General features: G+C 42.7%; 1 protein-coding gene across 22 annotated transcripts in view; it reads left to right on the top strand.

The window, feature by feature from the left end:
• ATXN7 (ataxin 7) overlaps positions 1 to 27169 on the top strand; it is a 139326-nt gene that overhangs the window by 42718 nt on the left and 69439 nt on the right. For 18 of the 22 annotated variants that reach the window (XM_054551933.2, XM_063722012.1, XM_054551919.2 and 15 more), the window contains 2 exons: positions 5813 to 6133; positions 6368 to 6436. In XM_054551933.2, the coding sequence (XP_054407908.1) occupies positions 5824 to 6133; positions 6368 to 6436 (379 nt within the window). In that variant the 5' untranslated portion in view covers positions 5813 to 5823. Of the gene's footprint in view, positions 1 to 5322; positions 5407 to 5812; positions 6134 to 6367; positions 6437 to 27169 lie in introns of those variants that run through there. The other 4 variants (XM_054551934.2, XM_054551921.2, XM_054551930.2 and 1 more) reach the window with 2 other exon arrangements.

Raw genomic sequence — 27169 nt, 5'->3', positions numbered from 1 at the left:
CTGAATTTGTCATTTGGGCTGGACCATAGACTACCTGCAGGAGGCAACTGAACAGTGTAGAAGTGGTGGAGCTGAGGCAAGGGCAGACTGTAGAGGACCTTGAATGCTAGGAGAGAAGTTTTTATTTATCAGTCAGTGGGGAGCCCCTAAAAATGTTACAGCAATCACTAACATGGCTAAAGCCATAATTCAGCAAGACTGGTCTGATAGTATAGCGTACATAGATTAGAATTAGGGCTTACTATGTGACAAGCATGGTGCTAATAGTAATAGCTGACACAGTGTGCTTTTTTGCACTGTAAATTTCTTAGTGTTCTTCATAAAGTAGTTACTCTTTTTTTACTCATTTTATAGATGTAAAAATATGCACAGAGAGGCTAAGTGATTTCCCCAGAGTTACACAGCTCGTAGTGGTAGAAGTGGGATTCAGCCTGGGCAGATAGGCCCTAGAACCCATTCTCTTAATGGTTGAGCCCCCAAAAATGGTGATATTTACAGCATTGTCACTACAAAGGTACATGGGAAATTACGTTTAACAATGTGTTTAACCTGCATTTTATGTCTAGCTATGTACTAGCTGACACAGTACACTAGAACTCTATACAATCAACTTCCTTTTATAGCTGAATATTGGTCCAACTTTTCCATTCCTTGTCTTTTTTTTTTTTTTTAGAAACAGGGTCTTGTTCTGTCATCCAGGCTGGAGTACGGTGGCACGATCTCAGTTCACTGCAGCCTCAATCTCCCAAACTTAAGCAGTCCTCCCCCTCAGCCTCCCAAGTAGCTGGGACTATAGGCACATGCCTGCATGCCTGGCTGTTTTTTTGTTTGTTTGTTTGTTTGTTTTTTTCAGTAGAGACTATGCCTCACTGTGTTGCCCAGACTAGTCTCCAACACCTGAGCCTTGGTCCCCCAAAGTGCTGGGATTACAGGTGTCAGCCCATCACGCCTGGCCTCCACTCCTTTTCTATAACTTGAAACTTTCTATTTTTAAAAAACTCTTCAGCCTAAAGACTTTAAATCAACATTTCAAATCAAGTTTGTCATAAAACTACAAGCCAGTTTTAAATCCCTAGAAACACTGGGCATTATTAATTACCTTTTATGTTATAATTTATTATTACCTTTTATATGTGTATTTTCAAATTTTCTTCTCTTTTCAAGCAATTTGCTATTACTGGTGAATGTTTCTTTGGGAGAGTTCATATGTACGTGCAAACATATGATTAAGAAAACAGTCCAAAAATTCAAGAGTTTGAGATATTTAGCATAGATACATTTTACTGTAGAATGAGTATGTGTACAGGTTAAGTTTTTAAAAAGCTATTTATGTCTTATCTTTAAGTCCTCACTCTTGCAACTGTCCTTATTATTCCTAATTTTGCACTTGATTGCTATCAATTCCAGCCACTAAGCTGATGAATTCAATTTACTCTTTCCACCGTTCTCCCTCTACTGGAATACTGATATTCATGACAAGCTGTAAGGTATTTCACTAGAGGGAGCATAGTTAAGGAAAGGCATGCCCCTTGTGCAGAATACAGCCGTGGCGCTCTCTGGAGAAGAAGGAAGGAAAGGGAAAGATGTAGTCAGAGGAGTGAGAGAGGGTTTGAACAAAGGCTCAGCCAATTTTAGGAAGATATAAAGAAACCAAAGCCAACACATTCCTAATTTAGTGGATCTGAGTTTCTTGTTACTCAAATGACTTCAGTCCTTTGGGGTTGATAATGGAGAATCTCTGTTACCAACCCTGTAATTTACACAGATAAGTATACTGTAGTTAACTGCTTTTCAAGTTTATTAAAATGTTGTATTGGGACTGGTGGTTTTTTCCAATTGAAAAACGGTTGTGTGGGATCTTGTACCTTAGAAATGTTTTGGGTAGTTTTAGCCCCTTTTTACATTAAACTGGATTTAATGTAGGAAAGGTCAACTTTTTGTTTTGTTTTGTTTTTGTACATTGTGATACCTTTGGCCTTTGAACAAAACATTTTATGAGTGCAAAGAATCCTTTTTGTAAAGAGAGACTTGTTACCCTTGGCATCTACTGAGAACATCCCTAAATTTGGCTGATGAGATAAGACCACATTTTAAATATGTCCTTGGAAGGGATGAAATGCACAGAATTTGCAGTACTTCACCTCTGACAGCCCAGTTCTTAAGCCATAGACAATCTAGTTGGTGGTGACAGTTTTTCTCCACAAGCGTGTTTGATGAATTGTTTCCCCTACTTCCTACTTTTCTCACATACTCAGTGAAATTACTATCTTGTGTTCACCCTGGTGCCTAGTAGAGTGCCTGGTCTGTAGCAGGCAATCAGGAATTGTTGGATAAATTGAATACTCATTACTCAAGCCATATAAAATGAATTATTACTTCAGTTTTCAGACAGTGAAGTTCCTCAGAGTTATAATGCATCATCAGAAATGCACTGGCAGAAGCACTGATTGATATTATACAGGCATAATACTATATTAAAATAACATATTAAGTGAATATAAATTGTATTGGCCTGGTGTGGTGGCTCATGCCTGTAATCCCAACACTTTTGGAGGCCAAGGCAGGAGGACTGCTCGAGCTCAGGAGTTTGAGACCAGCCTGGGCAACATAGTGAGACCTTGTCATCTCCACACACACGTACACACACAAAAAATTTATACGCAGTTACATTCTTTTTATAATTTGGTGGTATGGAAAGGGGATTATCTAGGTAAGAGGTCATCAAGTTCTTTACTGTGGGACTGTAGGTAATACAGCTAAGTATTGGGTTTCTGTTGTACTCTTGTTTATAAACAGTATGCTTTGCATAAGGAACGCTTTTAAAAGTTGCCAAAATTCAAATATCAGATGCACTGTGTCAGCTTGCTGTTTTGACTTTTTTTGGTGACTCATTCCAACTTTAAGGAAACTTCTAACAGCTATGGATATCAGAACATTTCTAGGAGTTAGGACTTTTTTATGGGTGAAGAAAGAGTGGGTAAAATGCATTGGCTGCTGCAAAAGAGAACTGGTTGAAGAAATACCAGGAGATGCCTGTCAATCTCTTGTCTGCACATCCTCTTCAGTTTGATAGTAAGTTTCCTAAAGGATTGAGCTGAATTGCTCAGTTTGATATAAGACACTTATTTATAGTACTTATTTATGAGATTCCTCAATAATTGATAGCTTGCTATTAGTTTTGAATATTGAGGTACTCAATAATTGGTAACTGCTATTTGTAATAATTTCCCTTAATAACGATCATAATGCCAAGAGGATACTTAATATTTTTCATTTCAAGCCCGGTTGTGTTTTATTAAACCAATCAAAAACTTAGAAAAAAAGAGGTATCAAGCAGGAATTAGGAAAGAAGTTGAAGTATTCTAAATTGCTGCATTGATCCCCATTGGCTAGAAGTAATATTAGTGAATTTTGAAGTAGTTTCACATCCAAAAGAGGAAAATCAAGCAATGTCTTGAGGAAGTAGGACCATACTTCATGTTTGCCATTCTCCTTATTTTTGTTCTCACTCTGTACTTGCAGGGATCTGAAGAGCTGTACTCAACAAGCAAGCTCCCTTTGTTATCTATATGGCTTGGCCGCAAGCTTTTCTTTTCAATGGTAGCTTCAAATGCCGTTAAAATCCAAATTTTCGTTTTTCTTAAGTGTAGAATTTCAAAATTCCAAGTAATTGTGTACTTTAGGAAAACAGAGGTTGGGTGTTTTCATGTAATTATTCAGATTTTGCAGTGATTTGGAATGAATGAAAAATTGAAAATCTGCACAGGGGTCATCTAAGCTATGTTAAAAGTTAGGAGGGAACTCTATTCCTGTCAAGGGAATTATATGTTTTACTCCTGTGCATTTTTCTCATTGATAGTCTTATGGAGGAAGTTAAAGCTGTAGAAATGGTTTTTAAAATTAAATCTTTCCAATCATTTCTACTATTTTGGTTATTTTGATAAGGACAGGAAGTAACCATGGTTTCACTTTTTGGACTCGTTTGCATGCAATCCAGGAAAAAATTTTACAGACTTATTTCTAAATCTTTCTAAAATAAAAATGTGTGTGTGTGTGTTTATGTGTAAGTGTGTGTGTGTGCTTTTAAATTTTGAACCCCAAACCCTCTCTAGCAGTCCCACCTTATGTTTGGGTTGCAGTAACATTTCTTTATTAATTTTTATGCTTATGTAAACTTTTCTGTGTTTCTGCAAGTTGGACCAACAAAGAAGTTGGCTACCTCTGTCACATCAGATGTTTGAGGTACAGAAAAAAAAAAAAAAGATCTCCACTTCCTCCCCATCTAGTCAGAGAAAGCACTTGTGAGCAAGCATGTCTGACACACACTACAGGAGTTGATACTACTGCAGTGTGAAACATGCTGAAAAGAATCACTGTTTTTGTCTCAGGCTTCAAATTTTCACATCAATTTGAGAAAATAGTAATAATATCAACAGTTATTGGAAGTGGTGTGGTCTGCTACTGTTTCAAGTATTTTTAATGCTTTAGGTCATTAAGTAGCCTTTTATTTTGCCATCTGTAGCCTATCGCTAAGCAAATGTTGTGTATGTTGGGGAGGGGTGCTAAGTTTTGTGGGCCAGTGCTTAATTTAGTGAACAAAATTTGACCGAAAACAGTATTTTCTAAACATGTTTTGTAGGAATTCCTTATATTCTTTTAATCCCTAGGGTCTCGTCCTGCCCAAGAAAAGACAACCATAAAGAGGGAAGGACTAACAACTCAAGTTAAGAATGAATCCGATTTTTATTTTTGGGGTGAATGAATCACTTCCAGGAGCAGTGGAAACCCAGAAACTTGGGGTGCTGCCTCTAAAATATGTACACGGGTTAAAGCTCCTCTCGGTTTGTTTCACTCTCCTCCATTCCCTCGCACACTGATCTCATGTTCTCTCTTTGCTGGACGAATTCAAGTTCCCCGGGCGCACAGTGTGACTTCCAATTGCGGGTCGTGGGCACACATGTGGGCGGCGTGGCGTGCACACGGTACTTCGTCCTGACACCTGGGCAGACACCTGGGGGGCACTTCCCCGCTAGCCCAAGGTTCCCTGCATGCCCGGAGTCCGCTCTGCGGCGGCTTCCCATTCATGCTTTTGACAACTCTGCGGCCGCCCGCAAGCCGAGGGCAAAGTGCCCCCTGCACCAGCCTGTCCCGCTCTCCCCTGGGGCCGGCCGGCCGGCTCCTCCATAGGTGGCTGCATTTCCGATTTCTCCCTGGCTCCAGTCCGGGGGCTTGACGTGCAAACTTCGCCGGAGCGAGCTGAGAGGGAGGGACCGGCAAGTGGGAGGAGGCGGCGGGAGGCGCCTCCGCTTAAGGGAGCCGGCCGGGTGCCGCCGCTCGGACGGACGCGCGGACGGAAGGAAGGAGCGGGGCAGCCGGGCCGGGCCCGGGGATGCGAGCGGCCGAAGGGTGGGCAGCTGGAGGTCCTGGGGTGCGGCTCGGGCTTCCCCGCGCGGGCTGCCATGGTGGGGCGCGGGGTTGAAGCCGGGCCGCTCTGGCGCTGGCCTCCGCGCCAGGTCCTCTGAGCAGAGGCAGGCAGGGGACCCAGCGCCGCGGTGGCGGGCCGCCTGCTGCCCGTCCCCTCCCTCGGGCGGCCGCGGGAGTCGAAAGCGAAAGCTAGCCCGCGCCGCGGACTTTGCGCCCGGGGCGGGGGGTGGCCTCGAGGAGGCGGGCTCGGGGGGCTGGGCGGCCATGGGGGCGCTGTCAGCGTGCCCCACCCGGTCCGCGGGCCGCGCACGCCGCCGGAACTCCCTGGCGCCTCCTTAAAAAACGGCCCCCGCGCGACTCTTTCCCCCTTTTTTTTGTTACATTGTAGGAGCGGAAAGAATGTCGGAACGGGCCGCGGATGACGTCAGGGGGGAGCCGCGCCGCGCGGCGGCGGCGGCGGGCGGAGCAGCAGCTGCGGCCGCCCGGCAGCAGCAGCAGCAGCAACAGCCTCCGCAGCCCCAGCGGCAGCAGCAGCCGCCACCGCCGCCACGGCGCCCACGGCCGGAGGACGGCGGGCCCGGCGCCGCCTCCACCTCGGCCGCCGCAATGGCGACGGTCGGGGAGCGCAGGCCTCTGCCCAGTCCTGAAGTGATGCTGGGACAGTCGTGGAATCTGTGGGTTGAGGCTTCCAAACTTCCTGGGAAGGACGGTAGGTGTCCACGCCCTCCTCCCCACTTCAGCCCCTCGCGACCCCCTCCTCTCTCCTCCCCTCCCCCCTGCCTCCTCTCCTGTGACCCGCCCCCTCGAGGGGCAGAGATGCTATCGTTTGCTCGGTTGCGGAACGCGGAGGTGCCCACACCTACCCCGTGCGTGCGTGAGTGTGCGTCACACTCCCGGCCACTGACCTGCCTCTCCCCTCCTCCTGTGTGTGTATATCTCCTAGGGACAGAATTGGACGAAAGTTTCAAGGAGTTTGGGAAAAACCGCGAAGTCATGGGGCTCTGTCGGGAAGGTGAGTCCAGCCCCCCTGATGGAGTTTGTGCAAACCCCTGGGAAGTTTCCTTGACAGTTCACTGGGACCGGCAACATCAGCCCACCATACCGACTCCCCGACTCCCCGTGCCTGCGAAGATGCTGCCTGAGGAGGGAGGGAGGGGGCAGAGCGCTTGGAAAGTTTGGTTTGGGGGCCTCCTGTAAAAAGGAGCGTCCGGAATCCTTCTGTGACCAGGCAGGAGCAGCGTTATTGGTGATGAGCGCTGGGAACCGGCGGGAAGTTTAACCTAGATCTCTGCGTTTCTGACCTCCTTACGGAGAAACAGGAGTAGAGGAAGGAATTCTCAGCTTTGAAACCTTTCCACGAATGCTTAGGGGACATTTTCTGTTGGCAATCGAAACGAATTTTGAACTTGAAGATGATGCTTTACCTATGCAGTCTTATTTTTGTAGGATTTAAGGTACAAGTTGAGGATGCTACAAAAAGATCATCATAACCCGGAGTGCATTTTGGTCAAGATTTTTTGCGAGCTGCCAAGATCACGGGGGAAAGAAAGCCAGAATTTTATTTGGTCAAACAAGCCTTTACTGCCCGTAGCTGGTGAAATCAGGGTCTAATTATTTGTTAGTTTTAAACTGTTTGGTAAAAAGATACACTAGGGAAATAGGGTATGCCTCCAAATGAAAGTCAGGCCAGGTATCTGGAAACTGTCAGACTTTTTCTTGAGATTTTCTTTTTCTTTGAATAGTCAGCTTTTGCTGTCTAATAGCTGCACTCGGCCTGGGCACACCGTGGTCAGAAAGGACTTCTGAAGTCCAATGAACTTCGGGTTCAGTTTCAAGTTATTCTTTCAGTGAGTTAGGACAAGGCTTTGAGTGAGGTTTGGACCCGGAATACTGAGTTTATAGTCCCCGAATGCAATTTTATTTCTCACTCGTAGCCATTTATTTTGCAGAATTTTTGTCTATGGCCCAAGAATAGGTAGAACTCTGGCAACTGGAACATTTTTAAGTCCAAAGTTTGCCCGTTGTTACTGTCTTCACATTTCCTTCTCGCTTTTCACACCTGCTTTTTCTTCACTTAACTCTGTTTCGGTTTTTTTGAATTGGGCGCTTTTTGGCCTCTTGGCACTCGGAGGAAGAGTAATACCAGTGACAGCCCGATGAGAGCTTCCAATTGGAACAGATTATAGAACAAATTAGTTGATTTTTAAAATGAGAATTGCTGTTTGAGGGTAAAGGAAAGCAAGGGAAAGCACAGGACTTGTTGATGATGTTGCAATAGGAAAAATCAGTTGCTAGTCCGGTTTTAGTGCTGAATTGGCAGCCTGCCTGGGCTTAAAAAATTAAAATCACTAGGTGGCAACTCTTATAGTAAGCAGTTGGAGTAGAGCTTTAGAGGACCTGACCTACTCTTGTTCTTAGTTTTCATTCTCTGGGTGTGGATACATATCACATAAAAGGTTTCTAAATCTGTGTGAAAACAAGATTGTAATTATCAATAATTCTGCTGTAAAGGATGAGTTAAGTGTATTAATGTTTCACTGGGTGCCTTGAGCTGGACAGACACCCAACCAAATTAAGGGGACTGTACCTAATTTTTGCTATATGTATTATTTTCTGTTGGGATACTTTTATCAGCATGTTTTCCATGAAGAACTAAGACGTTAAACTACCTACTTGAGGCACAAAAGGGACATGGATCTTGTTAGTGTTTTGTTTTGTTTTGTTTTTTGAGACGGAGTCTCACTCTGTGGCCAGGCTGGAGTGCAGTGGTGCGATCTTGGCTCAGTGCAACCTCCGCCTCCTCAGTGCAACCTCCACCTCCCGGGTTCAAGGGATTTTCCTGCCTCAGCCTCCCAAGTAGCTGGGACTACAGGCGGCGAGCCACCACGCCCAGCTAATTTTGTGTGTTTTAGTAGAGACGAGGTTTCACCATGTTGGCCCAGGATGGTCTCAATCTCCTAACCTCGTGATCCACCTGCCTCGGACTCCCAAAGTGCTGGGATTACAGGTGTGAGCCACCGCCTGGCCCTTGTTAGTGTTTTTTAAGGGTTCCCCTCCTCCCCCTTTTAAAGTTGCTCTAACCATTTAGAGGATGCTGTAGCTACCAGGCCACTTGGAACTTACACCTGTCTGAGTTGAGACTGAAGTTTTAAATTTAGTCAGTTCTTCATTTGTTTGTGACTTTGTGGATTATCTGGGGATATTTTAAAGTCCAAGTTTGAGGATGTCCAGCACTCACTCAGTGGACCTTTATGTTCTCCTAACAGACCATTGTAGACTGCTTCAGAAATGAAAATACATTTAATATTATCAAAACTTATTAGACTATTATTCATTGTCTGGTGAAAATTATCAGCTACTAAGAAAAGATGTTTTGAAGTTAAATCCATACTGATTCCTCTTATTAAGTTGAAGAAATATGTAGATAAATTGATCATGTGAATGAATCACTGGAAGTCAGAAACGACTCTTTTTTTTTTTTTTTTTTTTGAGACGGAGTCTGACTCTGTTGCCCAGGCTGGAGTGCAGTGGCAAATTCTCAGCTCACTGCAACCTCTGCTTCCTGGGTTCAAGCGATTCTCTGGCCTCATCCTCCCTAGTAGCTGGGATTACAGGCACGCACCACCACACCTGGCTAATTTTTGTATTTTTTATAGAGATGGAGTTTCATTCACCATGTTAGTCAGTCTGGTCTCAAGCTCCTGACCTCAGGTGATCCACCCGCCTCGGCCTCCACAAAGTGCTGGGATTACCAGCATGAGCCACCACCCCCGCCAGAAACTCCTCATCTTGAAATATCTCTAGGAATATGCGCTTGACTTGAATTCTCCAATGTGCAATTTTGGACCTAGGGGTTAGAAAGCCTGGATGTGAGAGAAAGCTGCTTAACCTTGCATTAGTTATTTCATCTTTCTGAATATACTTTCCCTCTTTGGGAGATAATACTATCTACTTCCCAAGGTTATTGTAGGAGTTGAAATTAAATTAGATAACATGTGAATGACTCAGTACACACTAATTCCTTTTAACTCTTTCAACTGCTGATAACCTGACTTCTTAATTCTATATTTCTAGGTACGGGGTTTTTTAATCTGTGACCTTTGAAAAGGCTTCAGGGGGTTGTAGTTCCCCTGAAATTGTATGCAAAATAATATGTCAGTTTTCTAGGGTAGGTGTTCACAGCTTCCCTTGGATTCTCAAAAGGATCATTTACACGTCCCCACCCCTAAAATTCAAAACTGCTAAGCTAGGCTCTCTGCCTGTTTTTTCTTTTCACTTTTTCCTCTTGTAACACATTACTTTGACCAGCTCCTGTCAGGCAAGACTACCCAAGGGTTAATGCTGTGGCAGAAGGTTGGAACTCTTGATTTAGATGGAGGGAAATTATTTGTGGTTTAGGTAGTAAACCTATCCAAGGCAAGAATACCCAAGGGTTAATGTTGTGGCAGAAGGTTGGAACTCTTGATTTAGATGGAGGGAAATTATTTGTGGTTTAGGTAGTATATCATCCCTCTTCTGCCATTTAGCACAAGTAGGCAAATGTTAAGACAAAATTTGGTTATTTTTCAGAGGTCAACCTGGTTTCTTGTATTTGTATTGCCTTATTCTTGTTCTATAATTTGTAATATTAGTTAGCATGATTAATTTTGGTGGGAAGAAATTGGTAATACATTTTGACTTTTTGTTGTTGTTAAGATGGAGTCTCGCTGTGTTGCCCAGGCTGGAGTGCAATGGTACAGGCGCGATCTCGGCTCACTGCAGCTTCCGCCTCCTGGGTTCAAGCGATTCTCCTACCTCAGCCTCCCAAGTAGCTGGGATTACAGGCGCCTGCCACCACGCCTGGCTACTTTTTGTATTTTTAGTAGAGACGGGGTTTCACCATGTTGGCCAGCCTGGTCTCGAACTCCTGACCAGAAGTGATCCACCCACCTCGGCCTCCCAAAGTGTTGGAATGACAGGTATGAGCCACTGTGCCCGGTTGACGTTTTTGAAATGATTAAACTCAAAAGACAAATTACTGTTTTTTCCCCCAAGGTGATTTGTGAAATTCCGGACTTCCACAAATTTTGGATTTGTGAAACTTAACAAAATTATGTTTAGATTGAATTAATTGGTACTGATAACTGATTAGGGTTTCTATATTAGTGCCTGAACATTTAGAGACCCTTAAAAAATAAAAACTTTAAATGCCTTAGTTAAGCACAGCAGATTTTAAAACCTATATGGTGTCATTGTAGGAGTCAACAATGGTATTGGGAAAAATGACATCTTCTCTGGGAAGCTGTCCATAACTTCTCTAAGTCTAACTGTTGTATGGTATCAAAGTACTCTGTACTTTTTCTTTCTGCACTCTACGTGTCAGCATTTGAAACTCTTCATTATGTGATGGCTCCTTGTTTAGAGAGTAAGTTCCCTGAGGGCAGGAGTGTTGTTGATGAAGGCATATTCAGCTCCTGCACACCATTGTGCTCAGTAAATATTTGCCCCAAAAGTGAATGAGTAGAGCTACTAGGAAGATTGAATTGAGTCACTCCAGTGTGTCGTTCAAATGACCAATTTTTCATTGTATTGTGACTCCAAAAGAAGATAGTATTCTGTGTGTTTGTGTGTTTAGGGGGGTGTTGCTGTATGGCCCCAGGGGAGGCCAGAAGGTTTCAGCACTTTTCGTTGCTCTGTCCTTGATATAGTGCTCCATTTACACTTTCCAGAAAAGGTACGGACAGGACATCACCTCTCTTATCTTTGCTATTTAGGCAAAGAAGTAGAATAGCAACCCAGTGTGATGTCCACACTTGATGACGGGTGATTTCCTTCTCATAATTAACCTGAACGTGATTGAGCCTGTGGCAAGATGGAAAAGTGTGTGGTTAGCACCTGTAGGCAACTAGAGTTCAAAAAAAAAAAAAAAAACCAAAACAAGCTTGCTAGGGAGTTGGATAGCCTCAGTAAACACAGACTGAGTCAACAGAGTACCACCTTTTTTCTTTCCTAGGGGGAAAAAATGGTTCATGGTTAATTAATGGAAAACAAATAGGTGTTTGTGAAGTATTTTACTGTTAAAGGTACTACATTGTAGGTATAATATCCTCTCCCTGAAATAGAGAGCATTTCTATTTTTCTCTAGGGTTTCTTTTGTCTGCTTTTCTCCTCAACTGTTTCTTATGGACAATTCGAAACATACAAAGTAGAGAAAATATTTTAATGATCCTCCTTGTATCCATCACACAGTTTCAACAAATAATGAGTCATGGCCCAGTCTTGCTTCACCTCTGCCCTACTCCCCACAGTGAATTATTTTGAAGCATATCATTTCTTTTGGTTTTTATTTTCTGCTCACATGGACTTCAACTTATTTCCTGCAAAATGGAGGCTTTTTGTGTTCTGCACCTTTCTTTTGAGGCAAGTCAGGCTACCATTCCTGATCCTCTCTGTGGATGTGTAAAGGTTCTGTAGATGGCAGTACTTGCAGTCTGCTGATATCTTATGTGGAGATATAAACCAAGCCTCAGACAGGAATCGGTAAAATCCAAGTTCCCTGCCTCAGCATCACCTCGTGCTTTTTGAACATTAATGCACATGTAAGGGGCAGTCAGGTGATTTGGTTGCAGATCGCCCACACTTAAGAAACACCTCCATAGATGAGAATCAGCGTGGCCATGACAGTGGGCAGTGTCCTTGCTGACAGCTCCTGTGCGTGACTCCTTCCCTGTAAGCTCTTCACTAACCCATAGGTGCAGGAACCCCCAGAGACCTAGAAAGACCCTCCTGTAGCAGGGACTTTTCCCCAGTTGCGGCATGTGGGTCACGTCTTGCCTGCATGGTTTTTACATTGCATTGGTTGGAATAAAAACTCAAAAGATTTCATGACGTGAAAATTATATGAGACTTCAGTGTCAGTGTCCATAACTAAATTTTATTGAAACGTAGCCATGGGCATTCATTTACTTGTCTGTGGCTGCTTGCTGCATACAGTGAACAGCAGAGCGGACTACACAGAACAGAAACCATATGACCCACCAAGCCCAAAACATTTACTATCTGGTTCTTTACAGGAAAAGTTTGATGACCACTGTTCTGATGAGTTCTTTGGTTGATAAAAGGAAACCCATTCTGCAGAATTGCAGAATGCGATCTTATTATTCTTGAACTGTCTATTTTGAAGGGGAGAATCTTCAAAATAATAAAATGCGTTAGTCTTAAACCAAGAGTTCATTCAATATTAAAGAAACATGTTGAGTTAGAAGGAAATAATGGAGAGTAGGAATGGTTTCACATAAGAAGGTTGCTGTCTTTGTCCACTTTTATCATTCACTGTCTTTTTTTTTTTTTTAATTATACTTTTAAGTTTTAGGGTACATGTCCACAATGTGCAGGTTTGTTACATATGTATACATGTGCCATGTTGGTGTGCTGTGCCCATTAACTCGTCATTTAGCATTAGGTATATCTCCTAATGCTATCCCTCCCCCCTACCCCCACCCCACAACAGTCCCCAGTGTGTGACTTTTTTATGGCATACACCTGTTTGGGAGCAGTTCACATACAGAGCACGAATAGAGGCTGTTATTGCCCCAGCTTCCAAGAGCCATGGACCATGAGAATGGTGCTTGAGTTCTATTAAGCTCCTCATGGTATGTAAATATGCAGGAGAAAGAGTCCAGAACTTTCATGGAATTTCCATTCAAATTCTCCAGAATCACTGCCCCTTAGCTGGTTTAGAGAAGCTGAAGCCTTGTTACAGGTCTTAGTAGTTATAGGAAGAATTCACAGAGAAACAAATCTGCATTTTGATTGGAGAAGGTGGCAGACAGTGTTCTTTAGGTCCCATATCTTTACAATTTTGTGCTTACTGGAAAGTAACACCTGCACAATCCATGCTGAATTTCTGAACCCTCATGTTTCACAATTCATGGAGACCATGCACATGTTTCCATGTGCACAGTAGGATGGGGTTCCCAAGCTGTGTCCAATTTACAACTTTGATTGGTTCTTGTAAACTCTGATCTCAGGAGGGAAGTATGAGGTATTTATGAATGACAGTCCTATGATCTAGGTATCACCATTATCTCCATTTTACAGATGAGGGAACTACGACTCAGAAAAGTGAGGTAGCTCGCTAAGATCACAAAGCATGTAAGAGGTCCTGTAACCTAGATCTGTCTAATTACTCCACAGCTCACATGCTTAACCGTTCTGCTGTTCTGAGCCCTTTCCAGAATGTACATGGCTTTTCATGAGCTTGAGCAGGTCACCCTAACCTTTGTTTTTCTTATCCTTGTCTAGAAATTCTGACCTTTACCAAAAGCCATTTTTTTTAAGTAAAAATATCAGAGCCTTTTCCTTGCTGTGCCTTACAACAGTCAGTGTGTTGTATTTGGTTGTTCTTTTATACAACTTTTTCTTTGAGGGGGAGGGGAAGTATCTGCAGTTTGCATTAGAAGTAATTGGCTTTTTAAAAAAAGATTAAATGCAAGCTAAGGTTGCAGCAGATAGCAAACAATCATCTGAGATTTGTGCCATTAAAAAAAATTCCTTTAGAAAGGGAGAAGTGAAATTTCACTATTTAAATAGCATTTCAGTGCAAGATTGCTTTTAATCACATTGATGTTGAAAGTTTTTATGGCAGTATTTCTAATAAATGTGCCCCTCTGATTATTAAAGTATTTTTTTATTGAAGTTCTAAGGAGAAAAAGAAGCCTGTTAGTAGACTTAGCAATTGGAGTTACTGTACTTTTGAGAAAAAGGCAGAGGGTTACATTTGTATTCATCTTGTACAGCAGGGATTATAATAAATGAGCAGAAGAAGGAGAACGATTTTTGCATTTCAGCCACTCATAACGTAAAACTAGATTAAGTATTCTTGTTCTTCTTTGTAATAAAGACCCTGCTAGCATGAAATGTTTTTTTCTCTTATATGTAAGCATATGGCAAGGAAAACGCACTAGTTCATTATCAATTAGATTCACAATCTTAAAACAGAAACTATTTCCCTCCCATGTTATACAGATGTTTTCCATAATCCTAAACTCCAGTCATGCAACAGAAAAAAAGGTAATGCTTTTAACCAGTGGTCCCCAGGCTTTATATTTCAAACAAGAAAGTTTCAGAAATAATTTGGGAACTCCAGACATATGGTTGCTGGCAATTTATATGTACTTACCCTCAAAAAAGTATGAGAACATTGTTTTGGAATAAAGGACAGTCCTTTAATTGTGAAAAAGTTTCACTTTAGGAAAGACATATTACATTGTTATTATTTTTTTCATTTCACTGTGGTCTTCGCAGAGAAGAGTATCTGTTTTGGTGTTTGAGTACCATAGCTTTAAATCATTATTTCCAAAAGTGTGTTCCAGGGAACCCTGTTTCTGTGTGCTCTTGGTTGGTGTTATGCAGAAAAGAGGTTCCATATGGCAAGTTTGCAGAAGTTAGCTTTACACAGAGACAGTTCTGGGAACCCCAGTTCTAGAATTAAGCCTGGGCTCAAATCTAAAATCTAGTGGGTGAGCAATTTGAAGGAAACTACATAGCTTTACTGAGCCTCACTTGACTCAGGTATAAAATGAGAATAATGCTGGCAACTAATAGGGATTGGGAGAATTAAATGATATAATGCAGGTTATCAGTAATGAAAGCACAGTGTCACAAGCACGCCTTTAATCAAGTCGTCAGCCAGGACTGTCAGAGGAGCAGCAGAAAGTGAAATGCCAGTTTTGCTTTAGCACGCAAGGTGTAGGCAGTGAGAGGAAACTCTGGCATGAGAGAGTGTAGCAAATGAACCGCAGTTTTTTTCTCTTTTCTTTTTTTTTTTTTCCTTCTTTTGAAACAGGGTCTTGCTGTATTGCCCAGGCTACAGTGCAGTGGCATGATCCATGGCTCACTGCAGCCTTGACTTCACTTCGTGGTCTCAAGCCATCCTCCCATCTCAGCCTCCTGAGTAGCTGGGGCCACAGGTGCACACTACCATGCCCGGCTAATTTTTGTATTTTGTTTGTAGAGACGGGGTTTCACCATGTTGCCCAGGCTGGTCTCAAACTCTGGAGCTCAAGAAATCCTCCCACCTTAGCCTCCCAGAGTGTTGGAATTATTGGCATGAGCAATCATGCCCAAACCCCAGTTTCATGCCTTCTTGGACTCTAGTAAAAATGGGAAGTGGGAGGTGACATTTCTTAGTTCCTCCTTTAGCCACCTCTTTGACTTGCAGAGAGAAGCATGATGTGGGTATTTACTTTCTCTTGCTTGTGCAGAGTTGTACTTGCTCATCTTCTGGAAGCCTGTAGTTTGTGCTTCTTTATGCTGCTGCTTGTAATGTTTTTCAAACCCCCTTTTTTCTGGGCAAAAAAGGTAAATTATAGGCAACGTAATAAAGTCATCATGAAGGTGGGGAGTGGGTCAGAAAGATAAATGAGGATACTACTTACATGGTTTTTTTAATGTGTGGTGATAGTCATGGGGGTTTTCTGCCTGTAGAGGGAATTTAGAAAATTGCCTTTTCAGTTCTTGGAAATTTCCAATTTAACTTAGCAGTTCTTCACTTAAATTACCTTGTTCTTTTTGGAAACTACATAGAAAGATTGGTTTTAATGGAAAAAATTATTACAGAAGTTAATACATGCTCACTGTAAAGATTTTACTAATAACAGAAGTATGGAACACAGAAGCCATCATTCTGTGTAATCCCACTCTGGGCCAATTCTGTATTTTCAATTACAGGATTTGGACTTAGGGCAAATCACACTCGATCAAGGACACCTATGTAACTACTTTGGGCAGTTACCGGTAAGCAAAACTGAAACTTGCCAACCTGGTCATTTCACTTTCTGACCAGTTTCAGACCATGTCCTTTAGTAGGCCCCAGTGTATTTTGTTTATTTTGTGATTACTGCCTTGAGAATCCTCTGTTTTGCCTTAACTTCACTCATTTAGCTTTTATCCCATGTTCTCTGGGCCTCATGCTAGGCTAGGTAGAATCTTGAGGATACAACTCCACAGAAGGTGAGAAAGCACAGTCCTAACTCCCAAGTCAGGCAGTTGGTCAGCAGATATTTAAGTGCCAGGTTTTCTGATGGGTGTTAGGGATAGAGTGACACAAATCAGATGGAGCCCCAGCCCTCTAGGGAAGTGAGACACAGTAAATACACAAGTATTTCCAAGGACTGTTGAGTGCTGTGAAGTCAAAGTAGGCTAATGAGTTGGGGTTAGGGGGATTCTAACTAACATGATCAAGGAAAACTTTTCTAAGCATGTAACATTTGAGCTGAGACCAGAATGCTGAGAAAGAAGCAGCCACAGGCTGGGCGTGGTGGCTCACACCTGTAATCCTAGCACTTTGGGAGGCTGCGGCGGGAGGATCACTTGAGCTTAGGAGTTTGAGACCAGCTTGGCAACATAGTGAGACCCCATCTCTACAAAAAAAATTAGCTGGGTATGGTGACCTGTAATCCCAGCTACTCAGGAGGCTGAGGTGCGAGGATCACTTGTGCCCAGCAGGTCAAGGCTGCAGTGAGCTGTGATTGCACATACTGGATTCCAGCCTGGGCAACAGAGCAAGACCCTGTCTCAAAAAGTAAAAAAGAAAGAAGCAGCCGTCAGATCATCTGGAAGGGGCATTCTGAGAAGGGAAGGGGGAAGAATGTAGGGAAATAATGCTGACAAGGTTAGACTGTAGAGGCCAAGGAAAGGAATTTGGATTTAAGTGTAATGAAAGTTGGGGGGATAGTTGGTGGTTAGGGGTAGCTTCAGCAAGGGAATGATCTAATTCATGTTAAGATCGCTGGCTAATATGTGGAGGGACTGGCTGACCAGGTTAGAAGTGATAGTGGCTTAGACTTTGCTAATGGCAGTGGTAATGCAGAGAGGTTATCCTGTTCAGGATATGTTTGGAGGTGGAGTTTACATGATTTGATGAAAAATTGGATGTGGATGAGGGAGAAATATAAGAATTGGGATTTGGGGCTTGAGCAACTGAATGGTACCACTTAATGAACTGAGGAATGCTGGAGAATGTGGGAGACTCAGGGTCAGCAGCTCTGATTTTGGCCACACTGCTTTTGACATACTTAGTGGTCATTCATGTGCAGCTGTGGTGTCAGCAATTGAATACAGAATCTGGAGCATGATGGAGCAGTCTGGGGTGGAGACTGGGTCAGTCCTCATCCTCAACATACAGAGGACATGGAAAGACATGGGACCTAGGTTTGTTTCCTAAGATAGGAGTGTCAATAAAGAATCCATTAGGGCCAAGGGCTGAGCCTTGGGTCCCTCCACAGTGAGGTGGTGGGTGGGCGAGGAGGGCTCTCCAGTGAGGCAGTAAGGAAACCACATGAGTGTGGTGGTGGTGAATCTGGGAAGAGAGAAGAACATGCTTTAAGTGAGGAGCGATGGTCTCTGTTACATGCTGCTGTGCAGTAAAGTCAGGCCAGAGAATCGATCTCTGGCTTTGACAGTATGAAGGTCATTAATGACCTTAATTTGGAGAGTTGGGGAGGCAGATCCCTCATTGTATGGGGAATTGATAGCCCAAGCTGAAGAAGTGGAGAGGGCAAGTATGGACAGCTTTTTAAAGGGTTTCGCTTTGAAAGGGGATTGGAGAAATGAGGCAGTAGCAGGATGAAGACATTGGGTAAAGGATCTAAGGGAATGATGAGGTTTGTTTTATTTTATTTGGATAGTATTAGGGAATGTTTGTCTGCCACTGGGAATGATCCAAAAGTAAGGGACAATTGGTCACATATGAAAAAAATTGATAATCACAAGTATAGTACCTTGAGTTGGAAAAAGGAGATGCAACTCAGAGTCCACATGGACAGGCTGGTTTTGGATGGAATCAGAGACTTTATCACATTCTCATGAGAGGAAAAGCATGTGGATTCAGCTGCAGGTAGGGATGTAGAATTGTGGAATAAGAGTTCATTCTCGTCATTTCTGTGAAGGAAGAGGGAAGTTGGGAGATCATCTGTTCACAGTAAGAGGAAGAGTTTTGTCTTCCTTTTTAAGTATCCAGGCAAGGATACAGGGATACAGCCAAGTAACAACAGACATTTATGCATCCTTTGCAGTAGGGATCCCCAACTCCTCGGCTGTGGATCAGTACCCACCTGTGGCCTGTTAGGAACCAGGCCACACAGCAGGAGGTAAGTGGGGGTGGGGGACTGAGCATTACTGCCTGAGCTCCACCTCCTGTCAGATCAGTGGCATTAGATTCTCATAGGAGCACAAACTCTGTTGTGAATGTCCATGCATGGGATCTAGGTTGCGTGCTCCTTATGAGAATCTAATGCCTGATGATCTGAGGTTCCCCTGACCCCCCCAACCCTGGTCAGTGGAAAAATTGTCTTCCACGGAACTGGTCTCTGGTGTCATAAAGATTGGGGACTGCTGCTTCAGAGGCTTCCCAGCACCCTTAGAAGAAAATCTAAACTCCCTAGCAAGGCCTGGATAGTGGGAGTGTGTGCCCAGAAAATCTGAAATCTCAGCAACTTGAGGTGGAATCCTGTCAGAGCACTGGGGTGAAGAAGTAGAGATCAGGAAAGGAAGGCTTCCTGGAAGAGGTGAAGGGGGAGAGTTGGAGAGTTAGCTAGTCTGGTGTGGAAGCAGCTTGTGAGGCTGGGGCATCAGTGTGTGAGAGCCTGGAACTTGTTGCAGCCTTGGCAGGTAGGTGGTGGAGGACAGGAGATGGGAGTAGATATGTTTGAAAGATCACTATGGTAGCATTGTAGAAATGAATTGGTGGTAGCTAAAGTTAAGGGCCAGTTGGGCATGTAGCCACCTCCTTAACGTGAAATCCCCAAGTTTCTAGGTAATGATAAATGGAGGAAGTGGAATTTTAAAATGTACTTATACAGTCAACTGAATCAAAATGAATTGTTTCTCCCCGGTAAAACCCTTTAATGGTTTCTATTTGCTTGCCTTTGTTCATTCATACAACACATATTTATTGAGCATCTACTTTGTGCTAGGTATTGTTCTCATTTTCAGAAAAACAGCAGCAAACAGAACTGCCCTCTAAAGATTTATTTTAGTGGAGGAGACAGCAACAACAATGAGTTAAAGAAAAGTATATGGCAGGTGGTAAGGAGTGTTTTGGAAAAAGGTAAAGTATGGGAAATACAATTTTAAATGGGGTGAGAAGGAATTTTCTGAATCATGACTTGTAGGATGTGAGAGCTTCAGTCATGTGCATATTGTGGATAAGCTTTCACACAGAAGGAACAGCAAATCTGAAGTCTCTGGTTGGAGAAGACCTGGTGTTTTGAAGAACAGCAGGGGGCGGAGTGGCTGGAGAGGCCGGCGTGGAGAGAGTGCAGTGGAAAAGGTCAGGTGCTGAAGGGTTATGAGTGAGTTGGGCAGGCAGATCACATAGGGCCTTGTAGCCCACTGAAAATCCAAATCCTTTACTGTTGCCCACAGGCTCCACTTGGGCTTTTTCCCACTTCTCAGTTCTTGCATATGCTCTTCCCACTGATGGGCTACTGCTTCTCCTGCTGCCCCACACCTCTTCCCTGATGGTTTTTTCTAAACCAGCTAGACTTAGGTTAAGTGTCACCTTTTTTTTTAATTTGTCCTCATGCTCTCCCTCCCCTTGCCCCCCAGTGCCCAACAGGCTCCAGTGTGTGGAGAACATGCGGTGTTTGGTTTTCTGTTCCTGTGTTAGTTTGCTAAGAATGATGGCTTCCAGCTTCATCCATGTCCCTGCAAAGGACGTGAACTCATTCTTTTTATGGCTGCATAGTATTCCATGGTGTGTATGTGCCACATTTTCTTTATGCAGTCTATCATTCATGGGCATTTGGGTTGGTTCCAAGTCTTTGCTATTGTAAATAGTGTTACAGTAAACATACATGTACATGTGCCTTTATAGTAGAATGATTTATAATACTTTGGGTATATACCTAGTAATGGGATTGCTGGGTCAAATGTATTTCTGGTAGAAGTCACCTTCTTGAGTCTTCCACATCACTCTCTATATTGCTTTATAGCCATTATCAAAAGATATCCATTGCTGTCTGGTGTCAACATAAACCAAGCCATCACTCTTGCTGAAAGGTGCTGTTATTGTTTGATTTGGGGTATAAATGCCAGCTAGAAGGAATTATCATGAGAAGTGTTTACATAGGTCTTGGCTAATTTGCACAGTTGGCCCAGAGGGGGAAAACAGTATAGACCACCCACTAATAATAATTCTTGTTGAAGGAGGGAGATAACATTCACTGCATAACACTCCCCTGTTGGTGACAGAGTGTGGTTCGTCTTTGGTTCCAACGTCCTGGTATTCTTTTTTGGTTGAGTAACAATATGCTGTGAAGAGAGAAATGGTTTTGGAATAGCTGGTATATACAAATAAATGACTGTGTGCTTGAATCCCTCTGTTACATCACCAGGGTTTTCTTTCCCAAGATAAACTGTGTGCTTTTTTTTAGCCTCTGAATAGGATACTTATTTTCTCCCTTCCCTTTATTTCTGTTTCTAGCCCTTCTTCTTTCCACTCTGATGAACTACTGTACTGGAGACAGACTCGGTGTCTGCTGTAGATTTTAAATGCTACACTTTCTGTTCCTCTTATCTTAGCCCCATGTCTGGTGAGCTTTTCATTGTTAACTGGCAGCTGCGATGGCTATTTCTTCAAAAGATGTTGTTGTTTGGTAGATGTTTTCTTAAAAGCTGGTGGCTGTTGCTGAAAATAATCTGTGTTATGTGAGTTTATAATCTATTCATGAATCATATTCTCATTGTAGTTGTAGTTACGCTAGGGTAACAAATAGAACAATTAATTTTTTTATTCATCAGTGCTGGGTAGTCTTTGTAGAAATTTCACAAAGATCCTCTTTTTTCTTCACTAGTAATTCTGAAGTAAAAATAGCTACTGAAGGCTGAGCGCAGTGGCTCACGCCTGTAATCCTAGCATTTTGGGAGGCTGATGTGGGAGAATCACTTGAGCCCAGGAGGTTGAGGCTGCATTGAGCTGTCTTCATGCCACTGCATTCCAGCCTGGGTGACAGAACGAGACCCTTTCTGAAAAACAAAAAAACAGCTACTTATATATAGGATTTAGATAGATGGCAATCAAGAATTATGAACACATGACAAATCCTTATAGCTATGTGGTTGCATACCCATTTTATTTGAGTGCCAAGATATTTTTGAAAAGTAATTGGTAACTTAAAAAATTAAGCATCTTAGACAATACCTGGTAGAAAGTAGTAGTAGTAATAATAGTAGCTCTCATTCTTTGAGCACTTACTGTGTGTGTCAGGCACTGAGTAAAGAGCTTTACATGGACTGCCTCACTTAATCCTTGCAACAGTAGTCTGAAACAGGTGTTTATATTATCCGCGTTTTAAAGAGGAAACTGAGGCTCAGGAAAGTTACACTGTCCCAAATCTCACTGCTTATGAGTGGCAAAGCTGTGATTCCTGGTCTGGCTCACCCCATAGCCAGATGGTTCCCTGATTTATCAATTCAGCAGTGGCTTATTTCTGCATGTTGAGCTGACATTTGTGGGGACAACAGGAGTAGGCTTTTATTTGTTGGTAAATGAGTAAAGCATCAGGCGCACTCCAGAGAGCAGTTTAAAATCAGGGAATTTGCTTGGTTAATGTTTTAGGTAATAGCAGCAGTAGTGAAGTTCTGGTGGAGAGGGGGAAATGGATTATCTCAGGACCTTGAGCCTAAAACCTTTGGGAGGCTTGAGTGTGCATATTAGTCCACATAAGGGTTCATCTAAACTCTATAGGGTATATAGTTTGTGGAGAAATAGTTAACGCTGAGAAAGCAAATCCCAATGGTTTGTTAGTTGAGACAGGTGAAAACAATTTAGAAATTAAACATAAAAGGGAAATGGTGTATTTATTACCCACTTAGGACAATGTCTACATCTGAGAAGATAAACACAACTAATACAACATTTTTGAATAATGCGTGGAAATCATTGTAATCCAAAGATTATCCAGGAACCTTTCTCTCTCTCTCTCTTTTTTTTTTTTTTTTTTGTTTGTTTGTTTGAGATGGAGTCTCGCTCTGTTGCCAGGCTGGAGTGCAGTGGCGCGATCTCGGCTCACTGCAACCTCCGACTCCCTGTTTCAAGCTATTCTCCTGTCTCAGCCTCCCAAGTAGCTGGGATTACAGGCACGTGCCACCACGCCCAGCTAATTTTTGTATTTTTAGTAGAGACCGGGTTTCACCATGTTGGCCAGGATGGTCTCGATCTCCTGACCTCGTGATGTGCCTGCCTCTGCTTCCCAAAGTGCTGGGATTACAGGCGTGAGCCACTGCGCCTGGCCTGCCTTTCTTTTGAAAATCAGAATTGTTAATTTTTACTCGTATCCATTAAGGCTCTGGTTGATATTAAGTAACTAAGTAGATTGATCTGACCTCTGATTCTTTTTTCCCCATCTCTGCTTGCCCAGGTGGTAATGCTACCCAGAAAGGAAATAAGTTCAAACAACAACAAAGGACAGAGCTTTTCATCAGATATTTTCTTTAGACTTGGTCATGTTACATTACTGTGGCCCTACCTGTGTGTGTCAGGGCGGGCATAAGGCTGATGGGAGTTTGCTCAAAGACCAGGCCAGTTTGCTCTCTCTGACCGCAGAGCCTGTCCCAGAACCCTGTCCTTGGCTCATCACACAGCGGTTCACACTGTGTATTGCCAGTGAGCTGACTGACAAGTAGTGGAGAGATGACTGAGAGGCTCCCCGATCCATCCACAGGAACTGGGAATTACCTGCCCAGTAGTCTTTGGCAGGAATCTAGGGTTTTGAAATGGTTATGACTAAATAGGACATAATTTTTTTGACATGAAAAATGGGTCTTAATATATATTTTAATGGTTCTGAAATAGTGCTGAGGACTTTGAGAGGTCAGGCTTTAATGCTTGATTTGTTAAAATTTACCAGCCCCTGTTCAGAGACAGATTTTCCTTGCATTTTAAAAGATGTTTTTATTTTTATTCCCAAATCCCCAGGAAATTTTAAGTGCTGTCAGTTTTGTGAAAAGGTAACTAGAGAGTGAGTAGGGAATATACCTTGCAAGCTATTGGTTTGGCGTCATTACTCAAATTCTTATTTGCCTGATGAAAATATCTTGTAATAGGATCCCTTTGTGTGTAGCCCCTCCACAGCTTTCCGTGGAAGGCCTTGGCCATAATTCGGTCTATATCTGGGCACTGTCAAATGAAGAGAGAAGTCCAGAGTGGAAGAATAGCCACTTGATCTTTTTCAAATCCCAGAGTTTACAGTTTTTTTGTTTGTTTGTTTGTTTTGAGACGGAGTCTCGCTCTGTCGCCCAGGCTGGAATGCAGTGGCGCAATCTCGGCTCACTGCAAGCTCTGCCTCCCGGGTTCACGCCATTCTGCCTTAGCCCCCTGAGTAGCTGGGATTACAGGCGCCTGCCACCACGCCCGGTTAATTTTTTTGTATTTTTAGTAGAGATGGGGTTTCACCGTGTTAGCCAGGATAGTCTCGATCTCCTGACCTCATGATCCGCCCACCTTGGCCTCTCAAAGTGCTGGGATTACAGGCGTGAGCCACCGCACCCGGCGAGTTTACAAAATTTTTAATGCATTCGAATGTATCTGTACTGCTGAAGAATTTTTGCACCAAGTTTTAGGACACTAGACAGGTGGCTACTTCTGTGAAGATACAATGAGAACTTGTGCATTGATTTTGTTAAATATGGCTGTTGATTGCCGTATGTGGCTCGGGAGAGTAGAATGATGCTATTTCAAAGAACTGCTAAGAAACTGAAGTGAGACACAAGGATCTAGAAGAGGTGGACCCTTAACGCTGGAGTTAATGGCATATACAGTAGAAGTTTTCTTTGTTTGTTTGTTTGTTTGTTTGTTTGTTTGTTTAAGAGAGGGTCTCACTATGTTGCCCAGGCTGATCTTGAACTCCTGGGCTCAAGCATTCCTCCTGCCTCGGTGTCCCAAAGTGCTGGGATTATAGGCGTGAGCCACCACATCCAGCCTACGGCAGAAGTTTGCTGATTTATTGTTTCTAGTGTTGATCTTCTTTCTGTTACTAACTTGTAAGCACCCCCCCCAAAAAAAGTAGAGGAGAAAGCAAGACGCTTAATTACTCCAAATTGTATTATAACTCTGATAAAGGTTTTGTAGGCAATAGCTGTGAATACCCACGTGTGGAATCTATGCTTGTAGTGTGTCTGGCCTTGACTAGGTTGTCAGGGGCTCAGGGAGAGCCCCTGGAGGCCATAGAGGACACTTCGGGACTTTCTCTTGCTGCAGAAAGCAAACTGAAGGCCCCTGGCTAATGAAGCCGCGCAGGTCTGATCCAGTGTTCCCTTTTCCTTATGGCCTTTTTGTCTTCTCTTCAGAAAAAAGGAACATTATTGCCATCTATTTTTTTATTTTTTCTAATACCCTTGACTGTATTTATTATGTATTAGGTGATCTCCTTTGTCTCCACCCATACCCTCTTTAAATTGCCCCACTGCCCCTGAAACTTTTACTTTAGGAAAAGAGTTTACATTAAATGCTGCTCTCTTTTAGTGTCTCCCTTGTCATTTAGGTGACATGGGTGGCAGATGTAAGTTACAACGATGATAAAACTGTGTCAAAGGAAAGAGAAGCCTGAAGTTTGGAAGTAGACACAGGAAGGACGAGGGTGTGGGCTTTAAAATCAGGGATTCTCAAACTGGGGTTATTTGAGCAATGGGAGGTCCTTGCATCACTTCATCTATATGTGCGAAATATTGGCCATATTTACATGAGTACAGTTTTCTAGGGAGAGAAAATATACCTTCCAACAGATTTTCAAAAGCCCTCATGACCCAATAGTGTTTAGGACCACCAATGAATATCCAAAGTGTTTTTTTATAAGATCATTACAAATTTCCATTATTATTTTACTTGTACTTAAAGCAGGTGTTTGTGCAGGTTCCCATATTCAAAGTAATTTAAAAAATTTTTAATTTGGTTTCTAAATGTTTTGTTTTGCTTAGTGCATTCACTGCTGTGTTTCCTGCAATATTAATTACAGAAACATACAGTATTTTGGCTGCATTAAAAGTTAAGAGTCAGAAGTAGGCCAGGCTGAGAAGATGAACTTTTTTTTGTCATAGTGATACCACATAGGCATGCATCATTTCAGATAGACAAAAAAATTTCAGTCCTACTTGAGGTTTTGAACTGAAGTTATTTGTAAATTAAGGGCAAATGGGAGACAGACTTCAGGACTTGAGGTGGCAGCCAGGGTGATCTTTCTAATACTCTCATGTAATAGTGTCTTGTTCTTGCTTAAATGACTTCATTGATTGCCATTGCCCTTAGGGTAAAGGTACAACTACTTATTGTGGCTGGTGGACAGTGTTCTATTTGCCTAAGGCCACCACAGCCTCTAAACTCCTTGGCTTTTTCACAGGTTATGTGCTGTCCCTGTGTAGGTACACTTTCCCTTTTCCCAGACAATTTCCCTCTGCTCCTTTCCCGTGACCCCTTTCCCCAACAAAAAGAAAATTACTTCTCATCTCTTAGATCGGGGTTAGGCAGTAGTTCTTCCAGGCAGCTTCCCCAGGCTTCTGGTCCAGTTTTATGTCTGCTCCTTGCTTTTTGTGTTCAGCCATAGGGAGATTGTTACATGTTATCACAGATAGATCTGTCTAATTTTATTCGACTACCACCTAGTTTTTGGTATTAATGGGTGTGCTATTCTTGTTTAAACTTGACCTTTATGGATGGACATACAGACTCTTGGCAGTGTTGCTGCTTTTACCAACAGTCCTACAGTTATTTTTACAAGTTTATTTGCAGTAGTGACGCTTTTGTTTGCTTGTTTTGTTAAGTAAACTCAGACAACTTAAGAGTGTATCTAAAGAGGTAATGTCAAAGTGCCCTCCAAAAAGGCTCTACTAGTTTCAGGTGTCAGAGGTCTATCTAGATGACAGAGAAGTATGTTTTATGGCTAGGGACATGTTTCCTTTCTCTCTGAGTCTCTCCCTAAGGAACTGGCAGGCTCTAGCTTTTTTTCCTGTGTCTCCCTTTCTTCAAGTTTTGGGCTGTTGAAATTACAGTTTTCTGTCCTGTAGAAACTTAGAGCCCTGTGATTTTAAAATGCAGTCTGACCTTCAAAGTAGTCAATGTTGTTGTTAAAGGAAGAATTAATTGTAGGCTTCCTGGCTATAATAATGTTCTTCATCTGAGCATCTGAAAGTACCTAGGACATTAGTTTTTTTAATCCACACAAAATCTGAGGTACAGTTTTTGCCACCTTGTTGTTGACTTTCTTCATGTACTCTGCAAGCCCTGGCCTCCACAGTCTCAAAGGCAAAAACTGTTTTTGCCTCCCTCAAGAAAGTCTGTGATGAGTGAAGTATATATCTTGTAACAAGATTTTGGGGTTGAACAGGAAACAGAATGTTAAGTGACTATAGTTTCAGCTACTTTTCTTTTGCAAAAAAAGGAAGTAAAATTTCCCTGTGACTGTGGTAATGTCCCTTGTATCCCTCTCAATTAAGTGGTATTCTCTACTGGGTATTGAAATAAACCTGTGCAAAGTAGTTTGTTATATAACATTTAATGGGCGATAAAGGGGTGCGCATTGGTTCCTGCTAAATGGGTAGTCAAGTTGATGCTTCATAACTGTTGTTACCTATTGGAGGGAGTGACTAGTTGGTTTTCTCTTTTCTGTTGTTTTTTTGTTTGTTTGTTTTAATTAGCTAGTATGGTTATTTATTTTAAGATATGACCCTGGGTTTTCCAAAACAGTGGTGATTGGAAATTGCGTAGTTGGTG

The sequence above is a fragment of the Pongo abelii genome, chromosome 2, assembly GCF_028885655.2.
Source record: "Pongo abelii isolate AG06213 chromosome 2, NHGRI_mPonAbe1-v2.0_pri, whole genome shotgun sequence".
Taxonomy (NCBI): Eukaryota; Metazoa; Chordata; class Mammalia; order Primates; family Hominidae; genus Pongo; species Pongo abelii.
This window is presented reverse-complemented; position numbering and strand designations above follow the sequence as displayed.